Source organism: Mizuhopecten yessoensis, unplaced genomic scaffold (assembly GCF_002113885.1).
Source record: "Mizuhopecten yessoensis strain PY_sf001 unplaced genomic scaffold, ASM211388v2 scaffold10751, whole genome shotgun sequence".
NCBI classification, from domain to species: domain Eukaryota; kingdom Metazoa; phylum Mollusca; class Bivalvia; order Pectinida; family Pectinidae; genus Mizuhopecten; species Mizuhopecten yessoensis.
The window spans coordinates 1,169,700-1,183,092 of NW_018408703.1; the positions used below are offsets into that span (position 1 = coordinate 1,169,700).

Below are 13,393 nucleotides of genomic sequence, written 5' to 3' on the forward strand. Positions count from 1 at the left end.
TGAATATTTCACTTTGTTTTAATTTTCAACTTTCATGATGAATGGGCCTTGATGATACTTCGAAACAGCGAGAAATTCGACTTATAAAAGATTGATTCATGAAAGGAATATTAGTAGTGTTATACAAGGGGAAAATTCTGGACTTTGCAGTAAGTTTGACACGTCGAGAAGTTCGGATCATCGAAGTTTGATTGTATTATACAGTCAAGCAGAAATGTTACTTTGGAAATAATAATCATGTCACCATTGTAAAAATACTAGCCGCTTCCTACACCGTCTCTGCTAGGGAGAATTTCTCTTTAGCTCATTTGGTAGAGCGTTAGACTTGTAGGTAGGGGCCCTGGATTCCACCCCTAGTGGAGGCATGGAGAATATAATGACCTGTGTTACATTGGTGTCCAGGAAGGGACCTTGGAAATACTGACAAAAAATGCTCAGTGATTCTTTCACAAGAATCGCTATGTAAAATTAGTAAAATAAGTAAAATACAAGCTACTTCCTACTGACTCAGCTAGGGAAAATTTCTCTTTAGATCATTCGGCAGAGCGTTAGACTTGTAGGTAGGGGCCCTGGATTCCACCCCTAGTGGAGGCATGGAGAATATAATGACCTGTGTTACATTGGTGTCCAGGTAGGGACCTTGGAAATACTGACAAAAAATGCTCAGTGATTCTTTCACAAGAATCGCTATGTAAAATTAGTAAAACACAAGCTACTTCCTACCGACTCAGCTAGGGAAAATTTCTCTTTAGATCATTCGGAAGAGCATAAGATCCATGAAATACTGATGAAAATGCTCGGTGTTTCTTTCTCAGGAATCGCTCTATAAATTCAGAACAAGTTCTTTCCTTGAGGGGGAGTGTGTCGCCCTGGTAAAATGTTAGCTGCTTCCTACCGACTAGTCTAGGGAGAATTTCTCTCTTGCTCATACAGCATAAGACTAGTGAGCCAGGGGTCCCCTGTTTGACTCTTAGCGGAGGCTTAATAAATAATTACCTCTTTTGCAATTAACTCATTCACCCCTGAACACACATTTAAACTCTTCCAAATCAAAAGTTGGAAAAGTTAATTATGAAATTTCAGGGGTGAATGAGTTAAAGAAAAAAAACTTTATGTACATATCAGGCAGAAATATTAATTTTGAAGGAGTTAAACTATAGAATAACGAGCAGAAATCTCTGTTAACCCTTTGACCACTGTAGAACATAATGGACTTATCCATATCAATGCATGGTAGAGTTTACTAAAGTTACATTGGGGTGAACGGGTTGAAGTATCAGTTTCTTTCTTCTCTTTCATTTACTCTTTCTAGCATTAGGGCCCTCACACATACCTTGACATGATCTTAAGCTTGATGAAAGTGGTCAGTATTATGTAGATCAGGAAATGTTGCTGTTGGAATTATTTTATAAAACAAACCTTTTAGTACAAATGTTGAAATTGTCCTTGCAATGGTAGATGAATAAGTCAAAAACAGGTTTTTTTGTGGGGTTTTTTGTACGTTTATATTTTTTCTTGGAGAATCCGAAAGATCTACAATCCTTGTGAAGCACCTAGAGAGGGGAATTTTCAAACTTGTTTTTATTTTCATTTCAACAGATTTTATTGACCATATATATGTCAATTGGATTGGACATCAGGCTATGCCTATTTAAGTCCTTTCCGAACTTATTTACAAACATTACATATATTCTGTCATAACAATCCAATTAAACAGTGCAGGGGAGATCACTCCAATTTAGCTTGTGAAACTTGTGTATTTATAGATTATCACACATGGAATCGCCAGTGTTTATATTTCACACACCCTCACTTACTACCTTAGTGTGGTAGGCAGGAGATCAGGATTTGTGAGTTGTGTTCAGAATGCGATTTTTGTAAAATTTAAACTCTTCAAACATAAATGTTATACTGTGTTCATATAAAACGGGGAAGTGTAGAAGTAGGTATGAACTCAACACTACTGTTTCAATTTTTCAAAATTTCAGCACCGAACTCCTTCCGTGACGTGAACTCCTTACACCTACCTAACGAGAGATTCTCACCTGTCCGTCGTGCCAGTGATGGCCTTCCCAACCTACACAAACATCAATCTCACCTGGAAAAGTTGTACAATCAGACCCTGAGCACTCGCCACAGTCACTCCAGTCTGAAACAGCTGCATCAAGAATGTCAGGAATTACAGGTAGGTACAGGTAACACTTAAATGATGCCTGATATAATTGATTAAATTACTGTACAATGGCTAATATCTATAGGTGAAACAGGGACTACAGGTAAGTAGAGGTAGCTAATAATATAGAACAAAATTGTATACAATTGCTAATAGCTACAGGTGAAACAGGGACTACAGGTAAGTATAGGTAGCTAATAATAAAGAACAAAATTGTATACAATGGCTAATAGCTACAGGTGAAACAGGGACTACAGGTAAGTATAGGTAGCTAATAATATAGAACAGATCATATACAGTCGAACCTTGTTATCTCAAAGTTGACGGGGTCATGGAAAAACTTCGAGTTATTAGAGTATTCCAGTTATGCGGGTTCATAAATTTGGTGTGAAATTTGCTGTTTGGACATAGCACTAGCAGTTGTCGATCAAAACGGCTGGATCATATTATGAATTAATTATTCAAGTCAAAACTACAGGTGATGTGAGAAATACAAAAAAATACAGGTGTACAAGATCTACAGGTGAGATAAGAAATCTAGTTGAGACAAGACCTTACAGGTGAGACAGAGCTAAGTGTGAGACACTATCTACAAGTGAGATAAGAAGTACAGGTGTGACTTGAATTATAGGTGTACAAGAACTACAGGTGAGATGAGAGCTATATGTGAGACAATAAACTACAGGGGAAGCACAAACTACAGGTGAGTCGATCGCTATATATGAGATAATACACTACAGGTGAAGCACAAACTACAGGTGAGTCGAGAGCTATATGTGAGACAAGAACTATATGTGAAGCACAAACTACAGGTGAATCGAGAGCTATATGTGAGACAAGAACTATATGTGAAGCATAAACTACAGGTGAGATGAGAGCTATATGTGAGACAATAAACTACAGGTGAGTCGAGAGCTATATCATTATGTGAGACAAGAACTATATGTGAAGCACAAACTACATGGAGTCGAGAGCTATATGTGAGACAAGAACTGTATGTGAAGCACAAACTACAGGTGAGTTGAGAGCTATATGTGAGACAAGAACTATATGTGAAGCACAAACTACAGGTGAGTCAAGAGCTATATGTGAAGCACAAACTACAGGGAGTTGAGAGCTATATGTGAGACAAGAACTATATGTGAAGCACAAACTACAGGTGAATCGAGAGCTATATGTGAGATAAGAACTATATGTGAAGTACAAACTACAGGTGAGTTGAGCGCTATATACGAGATAAAACACTATATGTGAAGCACAAACTACAGGTGAGTCGAGAGCTGTATGTGAGATAAGAACTATATGTGAAGCACAAACTACAGGTGAGTCAAGAGCTATATGTGAGACAAGAACTATATGTGAAGCACAAACTACAGGTGAGTCGAGAGCTATATGTGAGATAAGAACTATATGTGAAGCACAAACTACAGGTGAGTTGATCGCTATATATGAGACAATAAACTACAGGTGAACCACAAACTACAGGTGAATCGAGAGCTATATGTGAGACAAGAACTATATGTGAAGCACAAACTACAGGTGAGTCGAGAGCTATATGTGAGACAATAAACTACATGTGAAACAAGAACTACAGGTTAGGCAAGAAGCCAGAAACAAAACTACAGGTGTGTGACAAGAATTACAGGTGATGAGACAAAAAAATACCTGTGAGGGAAGAACTACAGGTGATATAATGACTATAGGTGAACCAGGAACAACAGGTGAGAAATATCTACAGGTAAATACATGGAACACTGGAACTTAATGTGCGAAATATTCAGTGATGTTTTGAAATTGTGGCTAGACAGAATCATTGTTTAATATAATTCTCCCTGTGTAAGTCATGACCTTTATCGTTCCAGAAGCAAGTTTGCAATAGAGATCATGGCAACGAGGCAGAACTACAACAGCAACACGCCCTACACCGGTTACATCACACATTACAGGTAAGGCCCACCTGGTAACAGGTGTACATCTCAGGTAGATAGTTACAATTACCCTTAATGCCATAAATCATCGACTTTTCGTGTCACTTTGGTTTAGTCATAACAACAGGTGTAATTGTTTGTATATCGTGCAAGTCTGTGGATTTAGACCTATATTTTCCAGCATTTGAAATTGTACATTACAAACTGATGAATGCTGCATGATGCACTATATATTTACTTTCATCTTTTCTTATAGCAAATATTATTTTGCTAGCTTTTCAAGACCAACTGCAGTTTATTGATGAGGCAATCACATTGTGTTGGTTCTCTCAGAATCAAACTTTGCACTGTTATTAAAGGACACTGCCAAATTGCCCCCCTTTGCTTACATCTTCTATATTTATCTTTTTGCTGACACCCATCTCAATATCTCTCATTGTTGTGACACCTATATATATATTATCTCCCTTTGCTAGCACTATTCTTCGTTACCTCCCTTTGCTTTGACACTTTAGTGTTACCTCCCTTTGCTGTGATACTTCAGTATCTCTATTTGCTCTGACACTCCCACATATGTCCGTTTGCTGTGGCACATCAATATTATCTCCCCCTAAGGATATCTCCCTTTGCTGTGACATTTTGTATGTTTTCTCCCTCTACTAACACTCCCCTATAATCTCCCTTTGCTGTGACTCTTCCCCATTATTGCTCTTTGCTGTGATATTTTGGTGTTATCTCCCTCTACTAACACTCCCCTATAATCTCCCTTTGCTGTGACTCTTCCCCATTATTACTCTTTGCTGTGATATTTTGGTGTTATCTCCCTCTACTAACACTCCCCTGTAATCTCCCTTTGCTGTGACTCTTCCCCATTATTACTCTTTGCTGTGATATTTTGGTGTTATCTCCCTTTTCTATTGCTTACATTATCTCTCTTTGCTAATACACATATAACTATAGGGCCGTTTTTGTTTCAACGGTAAAACCGGTCAGACCCCAGTTGTTTGTTTATTAAATAAGTTCGGACCTAGTAATCTGATGCTGCTTTTAGGCAAACTTGACAAAGCCTTGCAAGGCCTGCATAAACATTTGCAGATTTGTCAGGATTTATACCCGAAGTTGTTACATTTATAAACAGTCAAACCGGTTCTTCCGTATAAACGAACAGGCCCTAAATAACCTCTTTTGATTCATTCATTACATCCCTTCCTGCATTACTCTTCAATTACCTCCCTTTTCTGAGTCTCTTCTAGATTACATCCTTGTGTGCAAAACTCCTTGATTAATCATAGGACCTCCTGCTGCAAAAGTCCTGGATTACTTCCCTTTGCTGTATTACACCTCTTTTACCTCCTTTTACTGCAATTATCAAAAGAAGCATCCCTTTGTAGTATTTTATTCCAGTATTGTTTGCTAGATTATGAATTCAGATGTATACTATACTATATATCTACAAATATATACTCTTTAATCTTTTGCCATCTTTTAGTAATATAAAAAATTAAATATATATATATATATTTCACCGCGATGTTAAGGCCAAAATTAATCATGTGTCATTATATAATTAACTGACAGACTTACAAAAACACACCTTACTCATACACATTTGTTGATGATTTCTATTCAAATTTATCTTTTTACTGAAACACATTTAATGTTTGTATAAAATATGTCAAATAAGTAATATATATATATTTATGAATCGAGCAGATCAATTATAACACATGCATAACTAGAAAAATCTTTTAGTATAATAAGGATTTTTTTTTAAAAACTGAAATTATTCTGAATGCAATTTAAAGCAAAACATTTCCCGAAGCTGAAATTTGGAAAATTAAAATAAGATTGAAAATCATTTGTTACACTTTGATTTTATTTAGAGCCAGTAACAGGTCTGTGTAGGTATGACCTACATTTGTTATGTTAAAAAAACACGTCGGTCAATACTACACATGAGCTTCATGGCGTAAAACCTCAAATGAGCTTTGTGTTTTATGTTGGTGAAAGCTTTCTATAAGCTTTATGTCAGTGGTGTTGGTAAAAGGCTGCTAAGAGCTTTGTTGTTGATAGAAAGTGCTCGTAATGAGCTTTTGTTTGAAATTTCAGTAAAAACCATTGATAAACCATTGTTGATGTCAGTTGAACATTATAGGAGGTTTTGTTGGTTTCAGTCCAATGCTAGAATGAGCTCTGTAGTCCTTCATGCTTTTAAAACCTTGAGATTTCAGTGTCTTTAGTTTTAAGTCTCTTAAAACCTCTTATAAATTTCATAACTGTCATTTTAGCAGCATGTATATTGTGATTTAAAAAAAAAAAAAAAAGGCTTCATGACTTCCTTGTAGGTAAAAGCTGTATTTTGTTTAAATTGGAAATTTTCTTGCAAAAAATATTTTTTTTCACTTGTGCAAATAATTCACAGAAGCTTTATACTTTCCTTGCAGATAAAAAGTATTGTATCTACAGGGTTAAAGTGTCATTTAGTTAACCCGGTGATGATAGAATGGAACAGAATCAATTTTGTTAGTTACGACATCCTACAAAGTCACTAGCCCCGGGCTAGTTTGCCTCCAAATTTCACTAGCCCAAGCTGAAAATCTGGTAGCCCCTGGCGTCAGGCTAGTGGATTTGTACACCCCTGCTTGTTGCCTCAAAGATTTTAGTCACAACTAAATTATATACTCTCCTTCATTACCTCAGTTCTGTCTAATATTTTTTATCCTTTTAATGTTGCAACAAGCCTTTGAGTTTATGGGATAGTGTGTTTTCCTTCTATCCATCCTGTCTGAACTTTTTTTAACTCATTCACGCCTGAAATTTCATAATGAACTATTCCAACCTTGAATATGAAGAGTTCAAATGTGTCTTCAGGGGTGAATGAGAATGCGAAGAGTATTTGCCTGTAACTTGCTGAGATTTAGAGCTATCAGTTCTTGTTAAGATAAATTCCTTTAGCTAATTATAACTTTGGAGTTGCAGGGGTCATTTTGTTATGTTAATCTCACTTTGAGAGGCTTTCTTAAGATCTGTAAGGTTGAGTAATGATATCTTGGTCTCTATTGTTTAAGTTGAAGTTTTATTATGATTTATCTTGACCTGCTTTGTAAGTTAAATCACTTAAATCAAGTCAAACGATGAAAATGGTTAATTGGTAACATTGAAAACAGTATTTGGCATTTACCTAAACCTACGTCAATTAGGGGAACAACAACAAATAAATAAATTGTAAAACATTTTATTTATGAACTATTGCCTATGCCCTCTACTTGAGCTGCACACACATATCAATACATAATAACAACCAATTGGATGCATATTTACAAATAACCTAAAATTTATTTACAAAACCGTCCAGCAAAGAACTGACGCGAGGTGGCGTATATGCCACCTAGCAAGTAGTAAGTTAGAGTTGTTTCCCTTGACTACGCTTAAATCTATTCATTTTTTTCCAAATACTTGACAAAATCAGACTTTTTTTGACAATTTATAACCAGAACAAGAAACTGGACTTGAGCACAAAATCCATACTTGAGCATAAGATCGGTTTCATGAATATGGGCCCTGGTCCAAAGGACTATGGTGAGCTTATGATGTATGTAGGCGTCGTCCGTTCGACCGTCAACTTTTCCTTTAAAAGGCTACTTGTCCTGAATAGCTTTATGGATTTTGACTAAACTTGGCCTAGAGCGTTTCGGCAAAGGGGACTAAATTTTGTATAAACGGAAGGTGTAGCCCCTCTGGGTGCAGAGTTGCGGGGCCCAATAGGGGAATTTGAGGGTTAAATCTTTAAATCCTTCTTTTTCTGAACCATTGGAAGTGTTTAATGTAATAAGAATAATTTCCCATGGTTGTTTTATTAGCTCACCTGGCCCAAAGGGCCAAGTGAGCTTATGGCATGGTGCAGCCTCCGTCGTCCGTCGTCCGTCCGTCGTCCTGCGTCAATATTTTACTTTAAACAACTTCTTCTTAATAACCCCAAGGCCTAGGGTTATGATATTTGGCCAGAAGCAAACTGGGATGAAGGGCTACAAAGTTTGTTCAAATAAATGACCTTCACCCACCTATTTTCAAGGTCGCAAGGGTCAAATATGTTAAAAACTTGAAACAACTTCTTCTGAATAACCCCAAGGCCCAGGGTTATAATATTTGGCCAGTAGCATGCTGGGATAAAGGGCTACCAAATTTGTTTAAATCAATGGCCTTCATCCATTTTCAAGGTCACAGGGGTCAATTGTCTTAAAAACTCTTTATACAACTTCCTCTGAATAATTAAGAGGCCTAGGATAATAATACCTTTAAACAACTTCTTCTAAATAACTAAGAGACCTAGGGTTATGATATTTGGCAAGTAACATGCTGGGATGAAGGGGCTACCAAGTTTGTTCAAATGAATGACCTTAACTTATATCCAAGGTCACAGGGGTCATTTTTTTTTTTTAAACTGTTAAAATGAATGACCTTCACCCATTTTCAAGGTCACAGTGGTCATATGTTAAAATATTTTAATAGGTTCCTATGAATCAAACACTGATATTCTGCTTCTAGCTGTATTTTAGTCCACGTTTAAGATTACAAGTGTGAGATTAATACCAGGTGAGTGATTCAGGCCCATTGGGCCTCTTGTTATCAAAGTGAGTGATACAGGCCCTTTGGGCCTCTTGTTCATGGATAACATCACTGCGAACACAGATTTCTTTTCTCTTCCTCCTCAAAAACACGTCCAACTGCCTTTTTAATGGATCACATCACTCCGAACACAGATTTTCTTTTCTCTTCCTCCTCAAAAACATGTCCAACTGTCTTTTTAGTGGATCACATCACTCCGAACACCGATTTTCTTTTCTCTTCCTCCTCAAACAATGTTGAATACACATCAACTTTTATCTTTCTCTCCTCCTCAAAAACATGTCCAACTATATCTTTACATGGATCACATCACTCAGAACACAGATTTTCTTTTCTCTTCCTTCTCAAAACATATGAATACACATCAACTTTTATCTTTCTCTCTTTGAAATTTATCCGACTGTATATTCCATTGATCATATCCTTTCGAACGAACATCATTATTTCTCTTCTTCCAGGAAACATGTCTGACTGATTATTTCATCGATCATATCCCTCCAAACACACATCATCCCTTGAAACTTATCTTTCTATCTTTTCCGACGATCACAGCTCTCCAAATACACAGCATCGTTTCTCTTCTCCCTTCGAACTTATTGAACTGTTTTTATGCCCCCCGCCATAAAATGGCGGGGCATATAGTGTTGCCCATGTCCGTCCCGTCCCGTCCCATCTTGTCCCGTCCCATTCATGAGCGGGGGCATTTATGTCTTACAGACATTTTCTAGTTTATCAAGTCTCACCACAGCAGCATACTCTACTAATGTTTTCCAGTCCACTGTCAACCCCAAGATGTCCATTTCCTGTTTGGAATTCTCCAGCTATTTTCCGACCAAGATATACAAAGGGGGACAACTCTGATATATTTGTGTGTGTGGACACACCCCACTCTGGTCCTGAGGTCCTCATGTTAAGTACTGTACAGTGTAATTTACAAGGTGTGGACATACTCATATTTTTGTGTTGTGCAAAAATGTTTTATTTTTGTTTTATGTATTACATATTTATATAGATTATAGCTATATGGAATATATAGATATCAGAATCATTAACATTTCCACTCCTTGAACAGAGTCACAGAATGAACCATTTCACACACTAAAATTTCTCTATTACATTTTACCCTCTATGTACTGTACTTTCCTTCCCAATATCAAAGGTGATACACTTGGCAGTGTCTCTATTGTGTAACACTATGATCCTTGTTGTTCACATACTTTTGTGCACAAATAACAAATAATGTATGTAACTATTTTGACTTTTGATCTTAAGCATGCTAGAGTAACAGGTTATTAAATTTGTTCATCGAAATGACCTTGACACACTTTGAAGGTCATATGAGTAAAAATTCTTCAAACAAATGTCCTTTGGGTATTGGCAATAGATATTTAGTCTCTAGAGTAGGCTAGTTTACTGTCAAATTTATATTTAGAGATATTGAGATGTATTGGCCAACACCATTCAATAGCATGTGAGAGATACAGGCCCAATAGGCATCTTGTTCATATCATCAGTTAAATTCCTATCTAATAACTTCGACATTTATTGAATGCCATAACCTTTTGACCTTTGTATTTGCATAACTATTGTTAGTTGCATAGTGTTTATATGTAATGTTTAGCTCACCAGCCCGAAGAGCTAGTGAGCTTATGTCATGGGTCGGCGTCTGTCCGTCGTCCGTCATTGTCCGACAACTTTTCCTTCAAACGACTTCTTCTGCAGAACTGAAAGGTATAGAATCTTCATATTTGGCTGATTGCTTCCTAGGATAGAGCTGGACAAAGTTTGAGAATGAAAATGACCTTGACCTACTTTTTAGGTCACAGCAGTCAAATGTGTAAAAATCTTCAAACGTCTTCTTCTGAAGAACTGAAAGATATAGAATCCTTATATTTGGCTGGTGGCTCCCTGTGATAGACCCCAACAAAGTTTGAGAATGAAATTCACCTTAACCTATTTTTTAGGTCACAGCGGTCAAATGTGTCAAACTCTTCAAACGTCTTCTTCTGAAGAACTGAAAGATATAGAATCCTTATATTTGGCTGGTGGCTCCCTGTGATAGACCCCAACAAAGTTTGAGAATGAAAATGACCTTAACCTACTTTTTAGGTCACAGCGGTCAAATGTGTCAAACTCTTCAAACGTCTTCTTCTGAAGAACTCAAAGGTATAGAATCTTTATATTTGGCTGGTGGCTCCCTGTGATAGACCCCAACAAAGTTTGATAATGAAAATGACCTTGACTTAATTTTTAGGTCACAGCGGTCAAATGTGTCAAATTCTTCAAACATCTTCTTCGGAAGAACTGAAAGGTATAGAATCTATATATTTGGCTGGTGGCTTCCTGTGATAGACCCGACAAAGTTTGACAACGAAAATGACCTTGACTTACTTTCAAGGTCACAGGTGTCAAGTATGTCAGAAACATCAAACGACTTTTTCTGAAGAATTGAAAGGTAAAGAATCTTCATATTTGTCTAGTGGCTTCCTGGGAAAGAGCCTGACAAAGTTTGATAATGAAAATGACCTTATCTTACTTTCAAGGTCACAGGTGTCAAGTATGTCAAAAACATCAAACAACTTTTTCTGAATAATTGAAAGGCATAAAATTATAATATTTGGCTGGTGGCTTCTGGGATAGAGCTCACCAAAGTTTGCAAATGAAAATGAACTCAACCTACTTTAAAGGTCATAGAGGTCAACAACATTTCAAACGATTTGTTCTGAAGAACCAAACGGAATGGATTCATAAGATTTGGCTAGTAGCTTCTCGGAATAGAGCTAACAAAGTTTGAGAAGGAAAATGACCCTGACCTACTTTCAAGGTCCCAGATGTGTCAACTAATTTTTGAAGAAGAACCAAAAAGCATAGAATCATATAATAATATTTGGCTGGTAGTTTTAACAGAAGGAGCCGACAGTTTGCGAGTGAAATATTTGTAGTACAATATAATTAATGAGAATATTTTGCTATGACTGCTTAAATATTCAGGTGAGCGATACAGGCCCTCTGGGCCTCTTGTTTGTTAGCTCCTCCAGTAATTTTGAGCAATGTGCTTCCTATGTCACCTTTGTCCTTTTGTTGTATATTTAATCTTTTGACCTGTGATATTTACATAATTGTTTTTGATTTGTTTTCCTCTGTTAGGACGGCACAAGTCAGGGTGCTAGCCTTTGTCCAAAGTTTGTGTAACCCTACAGGTTTGTTTCGTAGCTCTTCCTATCCTCACTAGCTTACTACCCTATATAACATGTACCACTGCATGGGAGGCTGCATCTTCTATATCTAGGGGTTATGCTCACTTACGCTCTCTGCACCCCTCATCCTCGATATCCAGGGGTTACGCTCACTTACGCTCTCTGCACCCCTCATCCTCGATATTCAGGGGTTACGCTCACTTACGCTCTCTGCACCCCTGGAAAATATGTCATAGCAAAATTGAAGGCTCAGTGGGCGTTGTTTAATCCATTGATGTACATCAAAAGAATCTCCCGGTCGGGTAGGTAACAGTAAAAATTGACTGACTTTGACGTTGGGTGTCATCCCCTTTGTAATCTTTAAAGCCTAGCGATTGGTCAGTTGTTTTTTTTACCCGAGACCAATCAAACAGACATCTTTGTGCCTTCAATTTTGCTATGACATATTTCAGGGATGCCGAGAGCGTAATTGAGCGTAACTCCTGGTGTATCAAGGATGGGGAGGCTGTTGGGGATCAATTTTGTGTGGTAGTACGGAGATGTTAGAGGTTAAGGGTCATAGGTCAGGAATCCAGGTATAGGGATTAGATGTTCAAGGTGAGAGGTTAAAGGTTGCAGGATAAGTTTAGAATGTGTGTGTTGCAGACTAGGGAACAAGGCAACAGATTGATGTTAGGGAATAGAATCTGGTGTTGAGGTTAGGGTTTAGAGGTTAGGGTTCAGAGATTAGGGGTTAAAGTTCAGGAATCAATTTTTCAGTAAGAATGTGTAGTTAGATTAGAAAAAGAAATGGATTTTTAGGTAGTATTTAAGTCATGCAGTTAATGATAATTCATGTTAAAGGTCAAAGTCTAACAGAGGTCAGGGGTCAAACTGCAGGGGTTAGACAGGTCTGATGATCAAAGAAAAAATCTTATCATTCATATTAAGGAAAGTAAGTTATGTTAGTCTAAACATCGCTATTAACATCCAAAGTCAAATGAACATCGCTTTTAACGTTTAATGTCCAACTGCAACTGAACATTGCTATTAACATCTCAAGTAAAACACAATAATGCTGTTAACATCTTGAGTCAATTAATTTAAATATTGCTGATCACATCAAATATAGCTTAACATTGCTGCTTACATCTAAACATGGCTTTTTTCAAATCTCAAGTCAAACTAAATATCTCTATTCACATATTACATCAAACTTAATATTGCTATAAATATTTAAAGGCAAGCTTAATTGATCTTTGCTTCGGAACTAAATGTCGCTGTAAACATCTTGAAAGTATACATTTTATGTCAAACTAAACATTGATATTAGCATCAGAAGTCACACTTAACATTGATATTAGCATCAGAAGTCAAATTAAACATTGATATTAGCAACAGAAATCAAACTAAACATTGATATTAGCAACAGAAATCAAACTAAACATTGATATTAGCATCAGAAGTCAAACTAAACATTGATATTAGCA

General features: G+C 36.9%; 1 protein-coding gene across 4 annotated transcripts in view; it reads left to right on the forward strand.

Annotated features, from left to right (window-relative positions):
- Window positions 1-13,393, forward strand: part of LOC110462122 (serine/threonine-protein kinase SIK3-like) — a 66,664-nt gene that overhangs the window by 33,924 nt on the left and 19,347 nt on the right. For 2 of the 4 annotated variants that reach the window (XM_021515957.1, XM_021515959.1), the window contains exons 14-15: window positions 1,989-2,185; window positions 4,036-4,119. In XM_021515957.1, the coding sequence (XP_021371632.1) occupies window positions 1,989-2,185; window positions 4,036-4,119 (281 nt within the window). Of the gene's footprint in view, window positions 1-1,988; window positions 2,186-4,035; window positions 4,120-11,874; window positions 11,928-13,393 lie in introns of all 4 variants that reach the window. The other 2 variants (XM_021515960.1, XM_021515958.1) reach the window with 2 other exon arrangements.